The following is a 16,276-nucleotide window of genomic DNA, read 5'->3' as shown; positions in this document are numbered from 1 at the left end:
ATATACACGCGGGCGGCGGGGGCTTCTTGCCTGTTACGGAAGGTGGAACGGAAGCGATCGGTCAGGAGATCCCAGTGCGGCTGTGCGGCGGGTGAATCCGCGAGATCTCGATACGGGCCAGGTCCGGCCGGTGAGCTCTGATCTGATACGGGGCGATGCACACGTGGCTCGCGTTCGTGCGGCGGGGAGAGCGAGCGAGTAACGCCGAGGATCTTTTCTTGAATTCTTGCTGCGAACGGGAGGGGCACAGCGCACAGGAGACGCAGGTATTTACTCCTCCCCGCCTGGCACCGCCCAGGACAGGAGGTCTCGTCTCCTTTTCCGTATCGAAGGATCTCTCTTAAATGAGCACCTGCGACAGCGGATATCTCTGCAGACTCCGTGCGATCCATATTTGTCTGCCTGCCCATCTGATATTCTGATCAATGAGATTCAGCTGGCGAGATTCGGCGTGTTCGGCTGTTCCACTTCTGGCCTGTTTCAGCCCCAGCTTATTTTGTCTCACGGAACACTATTTATTACTAGATTCGCATCACGATTTTACAGCTCCGTGATCCATATTTGCATTGCAGTGCATGTGCTACCATAACTCGTTTTATTTCATTCAGCACGCAGTGTTTTTTTGGCAGTGGATTTGTCGTCCTCGTAGAGCTCATGAAGATCACAGGCCCGTGACAAGGAAATCAAGGCCACGCCAGCTCGTCGATTTGACAAAACCGGCTTATGCTACTGCAGCTGTTCGCTGCCACTGACGTTTGTTGTGGGCACAGATTTTCTCGATAGATTGTTAAGAGCGGCCGTGTGCAGGCCAAGGACGGAGACGAACGCATTACGGCATTACGCTACGCCACCAGAAAGCTGGTATCGTAGAGCGATCTTTACATGAGCGCAACCCAAGCGATTGGGTTCGTGCAGAATCCGCCGAGCATGTACAGGGCGTAATGGAACACCCGTGGGGCCGAGCTCAGGAGTCAAATTCCTGTGCACAAACAACGTGGTTGCCTTGAAAAAAAAAGTCACGGCCCTCTCTGTCTACGCCCTATGCAATAAGGTTCATGGGCCGGCCCAGGTACGACCAGATTCGCTCTTGTCTAAGCAGCATAAAGTAGTATCGTGTCAGTGTGTCACACTGAATTATATCAAAGAAATTTAAAGTGCGATCACGATGGTTTAGTTCAGGATCCGTCTTTGATGTGGAGCCTATATATTGGCCCTGTTTGGATACTCTAACTTGGCTAGAGGTTAGAGCTAGTTTCTAGCTCTAGACTAGCCATGAACTAACTCTAGCCTAAGAGGTGTTTGGATGCAAGAGTTAGATTAACAATAAATGTACTTTTCTAATCATTTGACTCATTTAAACCATCTTTCAGCCGGATTTGGTGTGGCAGGCTCTTGTGTGGCCTCCTCCCGCACACGGATGATACAAATACATTATTTGTACAAATCAAGCATCGAAATCACAATAAATTTTAATTTCTCCATACATATGAGATGTGTCACTCAAACTTACAAGTCCTCAATCAAGCTAAACAAAAAAAAATTACACTCCATGAAACAAATCATGAGCTAATTCATCACGGAAGGCATTCATGTTCACATCTTCAACAAGAGGTTCATCTTCTGGCCATGCTGATGCCGAAGAACTAGGCATTGGGTTATAATTTTCATCCGCATCACAGGCATCAAATTCTCTATCCGCAATTCTGCTCTCTCGAATAAAATTATGAAGAGCCATACAAGCAACAATAATTCTAGTTTGCTTCTCCTCTGGAAATCTTGGCATGTTCAACAAAATCCTAAACTTCATCTTCAACACTCCAAAAGTTCGCTCTATGACATTCCTAACTTTGGCATGTGCATGGTTGAAGGTTTCTTTCATACCTTGTGGCGGCGGGCCGTTTAGCCATTGCTCCACATGGTACCTTGTACATCTGTATGGTGAAAGGTAGCCCGGCCGGTTTGGGTACCCCGCATCAACCACATAATACTTCCCTACATATTTTCAAAGGCACACAATGAGACTTAGATGAACAAGTGTAATTGGATAAAAAATTTTGCAAGAAAGTTCAAGTAGCAAACCTGGCGGTGGATGTGGAAATTTGTGATGATGAGTAGTTATGGCATCTTTGAAAACTCTCATGTCATGTGCTGAACCAGGCCATCCCGACAAGACAAAGGTAAATCTCATGTCGAAATCACAAACAGCAAGCACATTCTGACTGGTCTCATTGTGCCTGTTCAAGTATGGAACTCTCTTACTCTTATCCACCACAACCTTCACATGTGTCCCATCTATAGCTCCTATGCACTCGTTGAAGTGTGGCCAGAATGCTGGATTTTCTAAGTTTGGGTGCACTTCTAGAAATGTTGGGTCCTTGGGTTTAATGTTGTTATGTGCTAACCTAAGGAGGCACCTCAAAACTATGTTAAATGTCCTGCTTACTGTCTCCAGAGACCTCCTAAAACGATTATCAGCCTGTCTAACTGACTGTGGTGCACCAACAATCCATAAAAACATAGCAAGAGCTTCTACAGATGTCATTTTTTTAGTGGACTTCAACCCATACCTCTGGACCAAAGTATTATGCAACCTGTAAAATAAAGGTCTCTCAACCCTAAACATGTTATAACATTGGGTTTCTCGGGCTAGTGTCTCATGCACCCAATCCAAACCAGAATCTCCAGTTACCCTCTTAGGTAGTTTCAGGAAGTAGTTATCAGAGTACATACCCAAGATAGGTACCAACTGCAGAATCAAATTTTGTTGCTGCACCAAATTGTTGCGGCACATGGATATAATTTCATCCTCACTTGAGCTACCTCCATCATCTTCTTCTTCCTCAATCATGGGGCCATGATCAACTTCCTGCTTCAACACATGTAACAAACTATCAGCACATAGCATAAAACTTGAACCAGGGTAAGCAAATTAATTCAATAAATTAATACTTCAACACTTGACATCACAGCTCATAGATTAATTTAAATAGGTTCAACACATAGCATAAAGTATCATTACACCACACAGATAATAGTTCACATGCACATATAATAGTTCACACATATATGATAGGTTCAACACACATGGACCGAAAAGATCCTAACTACTCCAAATTCTTGTCCCTGCACCATTTCTTGAAGTAACCCAACCTAAGCTCAGGAGTTAACTGGCCACAGAAGAACTCCCTTTGGTACTCTGTTTCGAACATCTTGGACATAGCATAGACAGAGTCAACGGTTTTCTCAACGCCACACTCAAATGCCAGCTCCTGACACCTCTTGACAGAAAATGCAGCCTTGTCATTTGCACGTTTCTGGATTTGCTTAGTGTTGGCTGCGACAGATTCTTTGAAGGTACTGGCTATGTCCTTCACAATCTTCACCATTGGGCTCTTGCTCCTCTTCACTGGACTGGTCAAAGTGCTTGTAGTGCTGTTCAATGCCCTCTTGCCCCTCTGACTCCTCTGGCTGCTTCTACTTGTAGGTGTTTGTGCAAACTCTTCTTCTTCATCATCTTCTGTCCTTGCATCTTGCCCCTCATTGTCACCATAATCATCACCAGGCACAAAGGCTGTGGTGCCATCCACAGTGTACCCTCTGAACAGTTCATCAAGCAAGTCCTCGTTTGCTGGAGGACTCGTCAGAAGCTTCTTTAAGTATGGTTTTTTCTGTTAAGATATGAGAGCACAAAAGTTGATTAGAAACTAGTTATGACAGGAGAATATCAGCTGTTTACAATAAAGATGAAAAATATCAGCTAGTTATGAGAAACTAGTTATGAGAGCACAGCAAAATAGTTATCAGTTGTTTACATTGACTCCACATATGATGAAAACTGACAGCCCAACCACAGTTGGTGGCAATAATGACCAGTTCTAAAGAGTATATCTAAACACTAATCCGATCGCTGAGCCATTTGAATTGATCTTTTCTACTACTACATGAGAAGGTCGTTCTCCCTCATAGACGAAAGATGACTAAAGATTGGCCTCTAGAGTGTCTGGTCTGATCCGAATCTGTCGATCACGAAAACAAAGTCAGAACGGACAGCTCAACTCAGAAGCAATTGACGTTTCGTTCCTGACAAGCCTCAAGAAACCTGGCCTGCGGCCAAAGTTCATATGCTGAATCGATCAAGAAATAAACATGCAGAAATAATAACAGTGTTGGTTCAGGCAGTGGCTGGCACTGCAAATTATTCATTGATAGTGTTGGTTCAAATTTTGATTCTTTTAATAATTATATATAGATGTATAAAAGTATAAAACTGGCTTTGTGACCAGCAAATAGATAGCAGCAGCCATGAAGAACAGGACATGGCTACCTGGAAATAAGAACTTTTGTTTCAATACGCACACTGTCAAATGACTGGAACTAATCGAATGACCTGTGACATCTGAAAAATCACCAGCTATTGTCCTTAGTGCATCAGTACCAAGATGTAATCCATTTTATTCGTTGATAACACAAACATGTAAGAACCAGAACCAAGCATTTACAGGCATCTAAGATGAAAGTGCACATTTTGCAGAACCAAACATGTAAGATCAAATTCGAAGCAAGCATAGAGTAACCAAGCATATGAGAGCACAAAAATATGCTAAGTAATATTGTACCTCTGTATGAGTTAGCCATAAATCATGATCTGCATCAATGGATCCATCTGGTCTCCTCCCCAACCCTGTGTGCGTTTGCAAGTAGCGCCAGAAAGCGTGGGTGTGTTTGAGTACGCCTATTTGGTTCTTCACTTGTCCACGGGTGTACACCAACCTTCTTCTGGCAAGTAAGCCATCGACAACGGCTTGATACCCTTCACCACTCATTTGTGAACCATTATACGTTCCTGCTCTACGTTGCTCTATGCACAATTCTAACAAGCAAGCATTATTTGCATCATTCCATTGGGCTCGACTGGAATGGCTCACCGGGGGACCGCCGGAGCTCGCTAACTCCTCCACGTTATCCTCCATTGCTTCATCGTCAATGTCGAAGGTACCACCGGAGCCGGATGCTTGCCCACGGACGCCACTCCTCGGTGCCCTCGGTGCCCTCGGTGCTCGGGGAAGCGGTACGCCCTGGCCACCGCTGCCACGAGAAGCCGTGTTGGTGCGCTGGGGACGCCGGCCGGCTGCTGCGGCGGTCGAGTTCGCGCGCTGCCGAACACCAGCGCCTGCCCCCGACGACGACCTGCCGGTGTAGCCGCCACCGTTTCCTCCTCCGCGATCGGCTGCCGCCGAGGAGGAGCCGCCAAAGAGTAGTTGTCGGGCATGCTGGGGTGCCGGAGTCGCCCACGCGTCTCCTGCTCCGGCACGCGGTGGGCGATAGGGAGGGAGGCCGGAACCCCTGCCGCGTCCAGGAAGGACCTCGACGTCGTCGGCCTGGAGGAAGTCTTCGTACAGCCGAATCCCCGGGAACCCCTCCGCCGCCGGCGCTTGCGAGTTGAGGTCGAGACCGGCGCGGGCAGGGCCGCTCGCCGACGGCTGCGAGCTCCACAAGTCGAATCCGTCTCCGTCCATCGCTCGCCGACGGAGGGGAAGGGCGCGACGGGAGGGAGGGAGGCGGCGCGGGCGACAGAGATCCGCCTCCGGGGGGCCGCCGGCGCTGCTCCTTTGGCGGATTGAAGCGGCGGCGGCGCGGCTGGGACCGGCGGCGGCGCGAGTCGCGAATGGGGGAAGCTACTCGCGATGGGGGATGGGAGTGCCGAGGATCCGGTGCGGGTGGACCGGTGGAGTAATAAAAAAAATAATAGTTTTCAGTGGGCCCCACCGGAACTAGCCCAAATAATCACCTCTTTTGAGGGATAGTTTTTTTGGGTGGGCTAGTTGCAAATAACCCACTCTAGCCCTCTTGTTTGGATACTTTTGGGCTAGTTGAGCTCAAACTAGCACAAACTAGCTCTAACCCCTGGATCCAAACAGGGCCATTGATCTGACAGTGCTAATTGGCATGGAGCAACTCCATGTTGTATCGAATCATACCTAACAAATTTTTAGACGTGTGTATACGTATGTTTGCATAAAGTGAGGTGGGTCCATCTATTTTATGGAAACTTAGAGCGTCTCTAAGAATTTTATGTTTGCATAAAGCGTAGTTGGTTACTAGAGGCTGAATACCTTATTGATAAGGATCCCCTTGTACTTTGGAACAAACTAAAAGAAAGATTTGATCATCAGAAAACAGTGATCCTCCCTAAAGCTCGTTATGAGTGGTTGCACCTAAGGTTGCAAGACTATAAAAGTGTTTCTGAATACAATTCAGCCATGTTTAGAATTACATCACTGTTACTATTGTGTGGATAAAAAGTAACAGATGAAGAGATGCTAGAGAAAACATTCTCTACATTCCATGCATCAAATGTGTTGCTTCAACAGCAATACCGTGAGAAATGATTCAAGAAATATTCTGAACTTATTTCTTGTTTACTTGTGGCTGAACAAAACAATGAACTTTTGATGAAAAACCATGAGACACGTGGTTCAAATTCATCCCCTGAAGTAAATGCAGCAAGATATGATAATCAAAATAGTAGGAGTGGACAGTGGTCGTGGTCGTGGCCGCGGACGTGGACGTAGGCGTGGTCGTGGATACGTACATGGTCGTGGCAGAGAAAATTATGGTGTTCAATTCAAGAACACAGGAAATTTCTATAAAAGGTAAGAAACGGGAGATAAAGATAAAGGCGAAATTGATGAAACAAAAAATGCATGCCATCGTTGTGGTGGACGATCTCATTGGGCACGCAACTGTCACACACCAAAAAAATCTTGTTGATCTCTATTAAGAATCACTCGAGAAAAAGAACAAAAAGATGGAGACAAACTTTGCAAGTGGTAGTGGTGATAATATTTTTTATGATAATATATTTAGTGCGACAGATATCGGATAATATGACCACAACACCACAACTCATCTTGATATTTCTGATTTCTTCGTCCAAGAATAAATGAGTAGTATTAATGAAGCATGTTTCATCTTATAAAGTAATAAATAAATTTGTATTATGTTTGTATTTAATTAGTATTCATTTTTGTATGTTTCACTACATAATAATTGTTTTTCAATAGATAGTAATGTTTATTAGTACGTTTTATTTTGAAGAGAATGGATGAACCAAGAGCTTATAAGTGAAGAAAATATATATATCGTAGATAGTGGAACAACACATGCTATCTTGAAGAGTAAAATGCATTTTTCCTATCTTACATTGCAAGATGCAGGTGTTCATACTATATCTGGAAGTGCTAAATTAATAGAGGGCTCAGGAAGAGCCACAATAATGTTACCTTGTGGGACAAAGGTAGACAAACAAAGCACTTTATTCTCCAAAGTCTCAAAGAAATTTGTTGAGCTTTAAAGATATACGCCGAAATGGCTAACATATAGAGACAATGTGTGAGAGTAACGTGGAGTACCTCAACATTACAAAGATATCATCAGGAAAAAAGTATGTGTTGAAAATTACCAGAATTACCTTCTGATTTATACTATACAAGACTCAAAGAGAATGAGTCATATATGATGGTGGAACAAAAGTTTACCAACCATAACAATTTTATTATTTGGTATGACCCGCTAGGCCATCCCGGATCAGTAATGATGCGAAAAATTATTAATAGTTCATGCGGGCATAAACTGAAGAACGAAAAGATTCTTTAATTGAATGACTTCCCATGCATCGCATGCTCTCAAGGAAAACTGATTGTGCGCCCATCACCGGCTAAAATTGAACATGAGTCCCTCGCTTTTTTGGAGCACATACAAGGAGATATATGTGGACAAATTCATCCACCAAGTGGACTATTTAGATATTTCATGGTTTTAATTGATGCATCAACTAGATGGTCACACGTCTCCTTACGATCGACCCACAATGTAGCATTTGCGTGGTTGTTGGCTCATATAATCAAGTTAAGAGCTCAATTTCCGGATAATCCGATCAAAACTATACGTTTGGATAATGGCGGTGAATTTATATCAGATAATTTCAATGAATATTGCATGTCGACCGAAATAAGTGTTGAACATCCAGTTGCACATGTTCATACAAAGAATGGTCTTGCAGAGTGATTTATTAAACGTCTCTAATTAATAGCGAGACCATTACTTATGAAGTTAAAACTCCTAATGTCTGCATGGGGACATACTATTTTGCATGCAACTGCATTAATTCACATTAGGCCAATAAGTTATCATAGTTCTTCCCCTCTACAATTGGTTTTTGGCAAAGGGCCAGATATTTTCCATCTAAGAATTTTCGGATGTGTGGTGTATGTCCCAATTGCTCCACCAAAACGCACAAAGATGGGACCTCAAAGAAGGTTGGGAATATATATTGGGTATGAATCCCCATCTATAATAAAGTATCTTGAACCATCAACGGAAGACACATTTATAACAAGATTTGCTGATTGTCATTTTGATGAGTCAAATTTCCCAACAACAGGGGGAGAAAATAAACAGCTGAATAGAGAAATAAGGTGGAATGAATTATCGTTATCTCATTTTGATCCTCGTACAAAACAATATGAGCAAAAAATTCAAAGGATAATTCAATTACAAAGTTTAGCAAATAATTTGTCAGATGCTTTTACAGACTTAAAAAGAGTGACTAAGTCATATATTCCAGCTGCTAATGCTCCTGAAAAAATTAATGTCCAAGAGGGACAACCGTCTACTACTAATGAGTCAAAGGCTACTATAAAACGTGGTAGACCATTGGGTTTCAAAGATAAAAATCCTTAAAAATGGAAGGGAGCAAAGATCAAGGTGGTCAAATCGAGAAAATAATAATTCAGGAAAAATCTCCTGAAGAAAAAGAAGACATGACTCAAGAGGAGACTGAAAGGTCCTTGTTTGGTTTTGGTAATTGAGTGACAACCTAGGTGGACTAATTGTGTTTAATGTGAGATACACGAGTGATTAGTCCACAGGTACATGTGTGTGAGCAACATATGCCATGGAGGTGAAAATGGCTCAGAGACGTTGCAAAGCTCACACATGTGATGAAGGGGCTCATTGCATATGAGACATGACATGAAGTCATGGGATCAAGGTGGAGAAGATCAAGACAAGACTTGGCTCGACGGACCGGTTGCAAGAGTGAAGGGCAAGTTGAGTGATGAATTGGCGTCGATGGACCGAGACAACGGTGAAGAGCAAGTGAAGTCAAGATCGATGAACCAATACAGTCATGTGATGATATGAAGTAGATCATATCATTTAGTGATTGGTTGGTGCATGTGTTGCATCAACGATGAAAGAGATGGAATGGAATGTGCAAGGCAAAGGTATACTTGTAGGGCATTTCATTTTACCGCTCAAAGGTTGTGTAGAGAAGTGCATGATCGAGGTTAGAATAGATGGTTATACTATTATGTAACACCCCGGGTGTTACATAATAGTATAACCATGTATCCTAAACCCTAGCGTATGCATTTTATAGGATTTTAAAATAAATTCTTACATGAAATGGTAAGGTGAACCTGGTGTGACTTACTTTTATGAATAAAAGAATCAAATAAGTGTTGCTAATCAATTTTTCTTTGGTACTTAAAAGCTTTTAAATAATCTTGGGAACAAAAGTTGTTTAGGGTTTGTTTTGGAAAAGTATGAAGAAAATGCTTAAAATGCCTAATAGCAATTCTAGCAAATAAATAGTGAGTGGCTTGTCCTATTTGATTAAGCATGAAAAACAATTTTTATAAACAAAAATAAAATATAACTTGTATTTAGTACTTAAATAAAATTTGAAGTACAAGTTTAGTAGATGAAAATACAACTTTTGTTTTGGTGAATAGATGTTGTTCAATAGTATTTTTGATAGCTCGAGAATTGAATGTGGAATTCAATTTCAGCTTCTAGAACTAGAATGACCTGTCTAAAAACCTAATAACGATGCTGTTTCAGCATTTAAATGTTGATTAAATTTCTTAAAAACTAGATCCATATTTTTGTACTGTTGGTTGCATCATAACGAGTACCTTGACATGGTGTAGTTCATGGACTAGTTTGGTTTTTCGTTGGTGTTGCAAAAATTGTCCGAACTTCATTAAAACGAGTTGTAGACCATGTTGTTAGCGCTCTGTTCGTAAACCGGCGTTCAGCGTGACGGACTCATGTTGGCATCCTTTTATCTCCCTTTTTGATTGCTCTCTGGTCATGAGAATTGCTTTGCTAGGTCGCTGTTAGTATCGGCTTAGGGTTAGTGGAATTGGTTGAACCCCAGTCGTGTTGATCAGCAGCCTTTACTTCGCTTTAAAATTTGTGGGCAACACGTTTCTGGTTGCTCAGTCTAGAGTGCACGGTCACCGCGTTCCGGTGCTCGTCGTGGCCATGTTTGGTCAAGCCATGCTCGCGTGTGGCCGCACGCTGGTGGGCTAGGGCCGCCCTCAGCTTGGCCATGGCCTAGCCATCTCTGGCTGCAGCGCCCGCCGCTGGCCCAGCGCTGCTGCCCTACCGCGTGACTGCCCCATCCATCGCCGCATAGCTGCTGCCGCTATCCTCCCTACCTTGCGCTGCGATGTTGCTGATGTCCTGCTCGCCACCACGCGTGTGGCCTTGCCCCCGCTGTCGATGCCGTCGCCTCGCCATTTATGGCACTACGGCCGCACATGCCGTGCCCGGACATTCTCATGGCCTTAAGCCACTTTGATGAGTGGTCGCTTCTCATGGCTTCTTCAAATGAGGTGGGATCATCCCCCATCTGACATTCTTCTGTTTCATAAACTTCATAGTCATCAGTAATAGCTAATCTTCTTATTCTTTGAGACCTTCTAGGTGCCTCCGGCACTTGTTCCACATTTGGCTGTTGTTGTTCTTCCTCATGTGTAATATTTGGTTCTATATGTTCCTCAAGGATAGGTTCCTCAAGGATAGATTCCTCATGTTTATTCATTGTCGCCACGGAAGAACTTGCAACAGGTGTTGGCACTACAGTGTCCTGCACTATCGGTGCAACAGCAGCAGGTAGCGTGAAGAATGGTTCTTCAACCATCGGAGTGGGTACATGTACCCGCTTCTCCTGTAGGCTGATTTCTCATGCTACCATGCTCCCCCTGATTATGTTATCCTCCAAGAACACATCGTGTCTTGTTTCTACAATCTTCGTATGTCTGTTAGGACAATAGAAGCGATATCCTTTTGATCTTTCTGGATAGCCAATAAAATGGCAGCTGACTGTCTTGGAGTCTAACTTTCCTATGTTTGGGTTAAACACTTTTGCCTCAGCTGGACAGCCCCACACACGCAAATAGTTAAGTGAGGGTTCTCTTCCTGTCCATAATTCATACGGTGTTTTAGGCACCGATTTACTTGGTACTCGATTAAGTATGTGAATGGCGGTTTTCAGTGCCTCCATCCATAAACTAATCGGTAATGTGGAGTAACTCATCATGCTTCTTACCATATCCATTAAGGTACGGTTGCGTCTTTCAGCCACTCCATTCTGCTGAGGCTCTCCCGGTGTGGAGTACTGAATAACTATGCCATTTTCCTATAGGAACCTTGCAAATGGTCCAGAAATTTGGCCATATGGGGTATGTCGCCCATAGTACTCTCCACCTCGGTCTGATCGTACTATCTTGATTTTCTTATTGTGCTGATTTTCGACTTCAGCTTTAAATATTTTGAATTTATCCAATGCTTCCGATCTTTCTTTAATTGGATAAATATTGCCATAACGAGAGTAGTCGTTTGTGAATGTTATAAACGAGTCATAATCATCCACACTTTTCACAGGAAAAGGACCACATATGTCTGTGTGGATTATTTCTAAAATTCCTGTGCTTCGTTTGGCATCTTTCTTAATTTTCTTGACATACTTTCCTTTGATGCAATCAATACATTGTTCTAAATCTGAAATGTCTAAGTGCGGGAGAATTGATTCCTTAACCAATCGTTCCATTCTCCCCCTCGAAATATGGCCTAAGCGACAATGCCATAATTTCAAAGAGACAGTATCAATTCTCTTCCGCTTCTTAGTTACATCCGCAGATGGGGAATCATTCATATTCTCATCGCATACATTGTTCGCATTCTCAGCAAGAGATAATAAATAAAGCTTGTCTTGTCGGAAGGCAAGACCAACACATTTATTATTAACCAGTATCTTACACTTGCCATCACCAAAATGGCAACCAATTCCATCATCATCAAGTTTCGAAACGCTTATCAAATTTCTACGCAAAGAGGGAACATAAAGTACTTCTTTAAGTCTAAGTACAAAACCATTATTTAATTCTAAAGAAAAAACTCCAATGGCTTCAACATTGGCTTGCACTCCATTTGCAACTTTAATCGTTCTTTCTCCTCTTTGCAAGGTTCTCGTCCCACTTAACCCCTGTAAGGAATTTGCAACATGAGTAGTTGCACCTGAATCAACCCACCAAGTGGATTTATCATAACATAAATATAGGGATTCATCTACAAATGTAATAAATTCATCACATTTCTTTAGCAGAGATTTCAGGAAGTCTGGATAATCTCTCTTGTAGTGTTCCTTCTTGAAGCAGTGCTTGCACTAATCTTTTTCAGCTCCACCATACTACTGATTCTCAGAATCCTGGGGTTTCTTTCCCTGTGAATTGGAGGAAGAGGCCTTATCCCACTTAGGTTTCTCTTGTGGTTTAGAATTCTTGCCATTAAAGTTCTTTCTTTTGTTATCCTTCACAAAATGAGCGGATTCACCTTATGAGGACTTTATCCTCTCCTCTTCTTGAGCACACATTGAGATGAGTCTTTCTATGCCCCATCTTTCGGGCTGCATATTATAGTTCACAATGAAGATGTCATATTCTTTTGGCAAAGAAGCAAAAATCAAATGAATCAGGAAATCCTCCTCCTTCAAATTCATTTCCTTTAGCTTAGATGCCGTAGTGTTCATCTTCAAAATGTGCTCTCTTATGCTACCACCAGTGAATTTCTCATTCACAAGCTTCTTAATCAGTGAACTTGTTGTGGCCTTGGTAGACTCAGTAAACTGACTCTTGATTTTCTCAAGATATTCTTTGGCAGTAGCACATTCAGAGATTGAGCCCCTTATTTGTTCTTCTATGGTGGCTTTGGCCACCAACATACACTTGCAGTTGGAGAGAGTCCATTGCCTATGTTTAAGGTCATATTTCATTCTTATTTCAGCATGATCACGCTTTCGAGCAGTGAAATCAGCGTCAGATTCATTTTCACCTCTCACCGGGTCCTCTGGCTCAGTAGGACATGGTGAGGTGATGGCAAAATCGACCTCTCCCAATGCAAGTTCCAATCCATACTTCTCCCGCCACACACAGTGATTGGTCCCATTGAGTGTCGGGATATTGGCAATGTTCACAATGCATTTGCCTCCTGAAATCACACCAGAATAAGTAAGAAACATTTATACATAAAATTTCATGCTTTAACTCAACGTTGGTCAAATTAAAACTTATAATTCATCCATGTAAAATATTTTACATCACCGTTGGGCAGAAGTAAAATTAATGCATAATTTCTCATGGATCAAAATTATAATATTGTTATTAACAACGTTGGTCAGAAAATAACAACATCATAATCTCATCAAAATTATCAGAAATCCATTTCTCTTAAAATTAAATTATCCCGTTGGTTCAAATTTAATCAAAAGAGAACGAAAATTATCATGCACAGCGGAAACATTAATAATCTTTTCATATTATTATTTTCCAGAAGCACTAAAAAATTTACTGTTTTCTGAGCAAAGTATCATTGGATAAAATTTGCACAGAAAAATTGTATCAAAATAATTCAAATTCATAAAAAATATGCATTAAAATTGCTCCTAGAAAATAATAACAAAATTTTTCTTCTTTCATTTCAGCCCAGCGCGGCCCAAGACGGCAAAAGCCGGCTCGGCCCAGACCTCCGCGCGCGCGCAGGCCACACCCAGGCCGCAACCTGGGCCTGGGCCGGCAAAGTGCTGCGCGCGCTCGCGCCCGCCTGGGCCTCGAGTTGGCCCATCCAATCTCGAGCGTCCGTTTCGGCCGGATCAAAAACATCGCCGCGGCGGTGCCCTGGAAACCCTAGCGCATTCACCCCTGCCCTTTCCCTCTCTCTTCTTCGCCGCGCTCTCTCTTCTCTCTTCAGCCGCAGTGCAGCCGCAATCGAGAGCGAGCGACGACGAGCGAGCGGGCGGTGGAGCGAGCCTCGGCGCCGTCGCCGGCCCCCTCGTCGGCGCGCGTGCTCCCCAATGGGTGTGCACGCCGCCGTCGAGCGGCCTGGCCGCGGCGCTTCCTTGGCCGAGCCCGGCGAGCCAGCGCCCCCGGCTCGGCTTCTTCTCCCGCGCCGGCGAAGGTTCATCCGACGCACGGCGAGGTAGATCCGTCCTCCACTTTCCCCTTTCTGATTTGAGTTGTTCTTTTCGGGTTCATCCGAATGGGAAACTAGGGTTAGGGTTAGGGTTCGTTCATATTCTTTCCTTTCTTTCTTCTTCCCCTTCTTCCCTCTTTCGGATTTGGGTCTAGGGTTTTCTCTTATCCGGAAGGATTTAGGTCTAGGGTTCTTCTTTCTATTTTCTTTTTCCCGATCCGCATCAGATCGGTCAGTTTCATTTCCTTTCTTACCCCGATCTGATTTCTTCTCTAACCGTGACTTTGATACCATTGTTGGCTTTCTTTTAGTCATATTCATCAGATCGGGATACATAGTAATAGAATAGGAATACATGTTCAAGATTTACAGAGAGACAGAGAGAAGGGGAGTGAGAGGTAGCAGACCATCAAAAGCCGTAGTGGTCGAAGCACCGGCTGGGATCTCGTTGGCGGACGCCATCTGCGCGCCGCCAGCGATGTTCGGTGGAGAGAGAGAGGAGTCGATGCAGTGGCGTCCTTGGCGGCGGCGTGTGCGTCGGGGTGGCGTTGCCGGCGTCGGTGGTGCTTCCCGTCGCTGGCAGCGCCCCTTCTCAAGATCGGGTTAGGGTTAGGATGTCGGTGGGGTGACTGGCGGCGCGGTGAACCTCGTACTGCGAGCCCCGGCCCCCACCTTTCCTTTATAGCGCTGTGCGACGGGGGCCCACCAACCATGTAGGGTTGGGCGCCCCCGATCAGGGCGCGAGAACAAGACCCAAAAGGCCGTTGGGCCTAACTGGTGGGAGATCAAACCTAACAGTTGACAGTTGAGGCTATGACCGGGCTCGTATATGCATGTACACGACTCGTATTGTAGTTGGCTTAGGTCAGCTAGGAATGGGTCATGATTCCTAATTGTAGATGGCTGAGGCACAAACACACCACATCGGAGACGGATTCACTCAAAGAGCTTCGACGGACCTCATGATGTGGTGGATCAAACAGAGACGGCGGTTGACCATGGAGAAAATAAAAAGGTGTAATAATGCTATTACATGTGAAAAGAATCACGAAACATCCAAACAGGCCCTGAAGGTGCACCAACCAATCTCCCCAGTCTCGCAAGGGCATTGACAAGTGTTAAGTTCAGTGTGACCTAACTACTTCATCCTTGTTACAATGAACCAGGTGAGGAAGAAGTTGAAGAAGGTAAAAGTTACGAATACGAAGTACGTGGCAAGTGGAACTTAAATTAAAGGAGTCTTTTTGAATCATGGGCCTCAACGACGTCTTCGGCTTATATTGTTTTTGACGAGGCCCTGTTCGGCTAGCTGAAAAAACGGCTGATGCTGATTTGTTGTGAGAGAAAAACACTGTTATTTCGCTAAAACGGTACGACTGATAAGTTCAAGCGAACATGCTATCTTTAGTGTTCAGTAGCACACTGCATCAATCTTTGATGAAAGGTGTTACTAATATGCTATAATAACTCTCTTCAATCATATAAATGATTTTCAAACAAAGTCGGGTCATCATCTCATCTTGAACCGTTAATAGCTTTTAAATAGCGGTCCAAAACAATCGAGTTGCATCGAAATTCACCTATCTCGATGAGACCTGAAATGACATTGTATCACTCAAAAGTTTCGGATCGATTTAAATTTTTAGTATAATCTGGAGTTCAAACAAACTTGCAAGAGTTATTCCTTCAATATAAAAGTGCAAACTCTTACCAAATTATAATACACTCTGCCTCCTCTTGATTTTGGCCGAAATTTGATAAGATATTAGCTAAACAAGATGTTTTGATTGGTCAAAATAAGTGAATTCCAATCTAAATTTTTCAAGATCCATCCATTTTGGTCGTATTTGAATCCGAAAACCTTAGCTGAACTGAACAACAAAAATTATCTCAGACAGCATGGGCGTGTGGTTAGCAATATCAAATTCACTATAAAAAAGGAATTATCTCGAATTAA

At 43.5% G+C, this 16,276-nt stretch overlaps 2 protein-coding genes across 2 annotated transcripts; both read right to left on the bottom strand.

The window, feature by feature from the left end:
- Window positions 1–1,623: 1,623 nt before the first annotated feature.
- On the bottom strand, window positions 1,624–2,848 carry LOC136463827 (uncharacterized). The gene has a single exon (XM_066462810.1). It carries the CDS (start codon window positions 2,846–2,848, stop codon window positions 2,003–2,005), a length of 846 nt encoding a protein of 281 aa, XP_066318907.1. The 3' UTR covers window positions 1,624–2,002.
- Window positions 2,849–2,896: 48 nt separating this feature from the next.
- On the bottom strand, window positions 2,897–4,970 carry LOC136463826 (uncharacterized). The gene is made up of 3 exons (XM_066462809.1): window positions 4,913–4,970; window positions 4,617–4,747; window positions 2,897–3,668 (listed from the first exon to the last, which is right to left on the bottom strand). The coding sequence occupies exons 1-3, from the start codon at window positions 4,968–4,970 to the stop codon at window positions 3,105–3,107; spliced, it is 753 nt and encodes a 250-aa protein (XP_066318906.1). The 3' UTR covers window positions 2,897–3,104.
- Between the last annotated feature and the right edge of the window lie 11,306 nt (window positions 4,971–16,276).

Source organism: Miscanthus floridulus, chromosome 7, assembly GCF_019320115.1.
Source record: "Miscanthus floridulus cultivar M001 chromosome 7, ASM1932011v1, whole genome shotgun sequence".
NCBI lineage: Eukaryota > Viridiplantae > Streptophyta > Magnoliopsida > Poales > Poaceae > Miscanthus > Miscanthus floridulus.
This window is presented reverse-complemented; position numbering and strand designations above follow the sequence as displayed.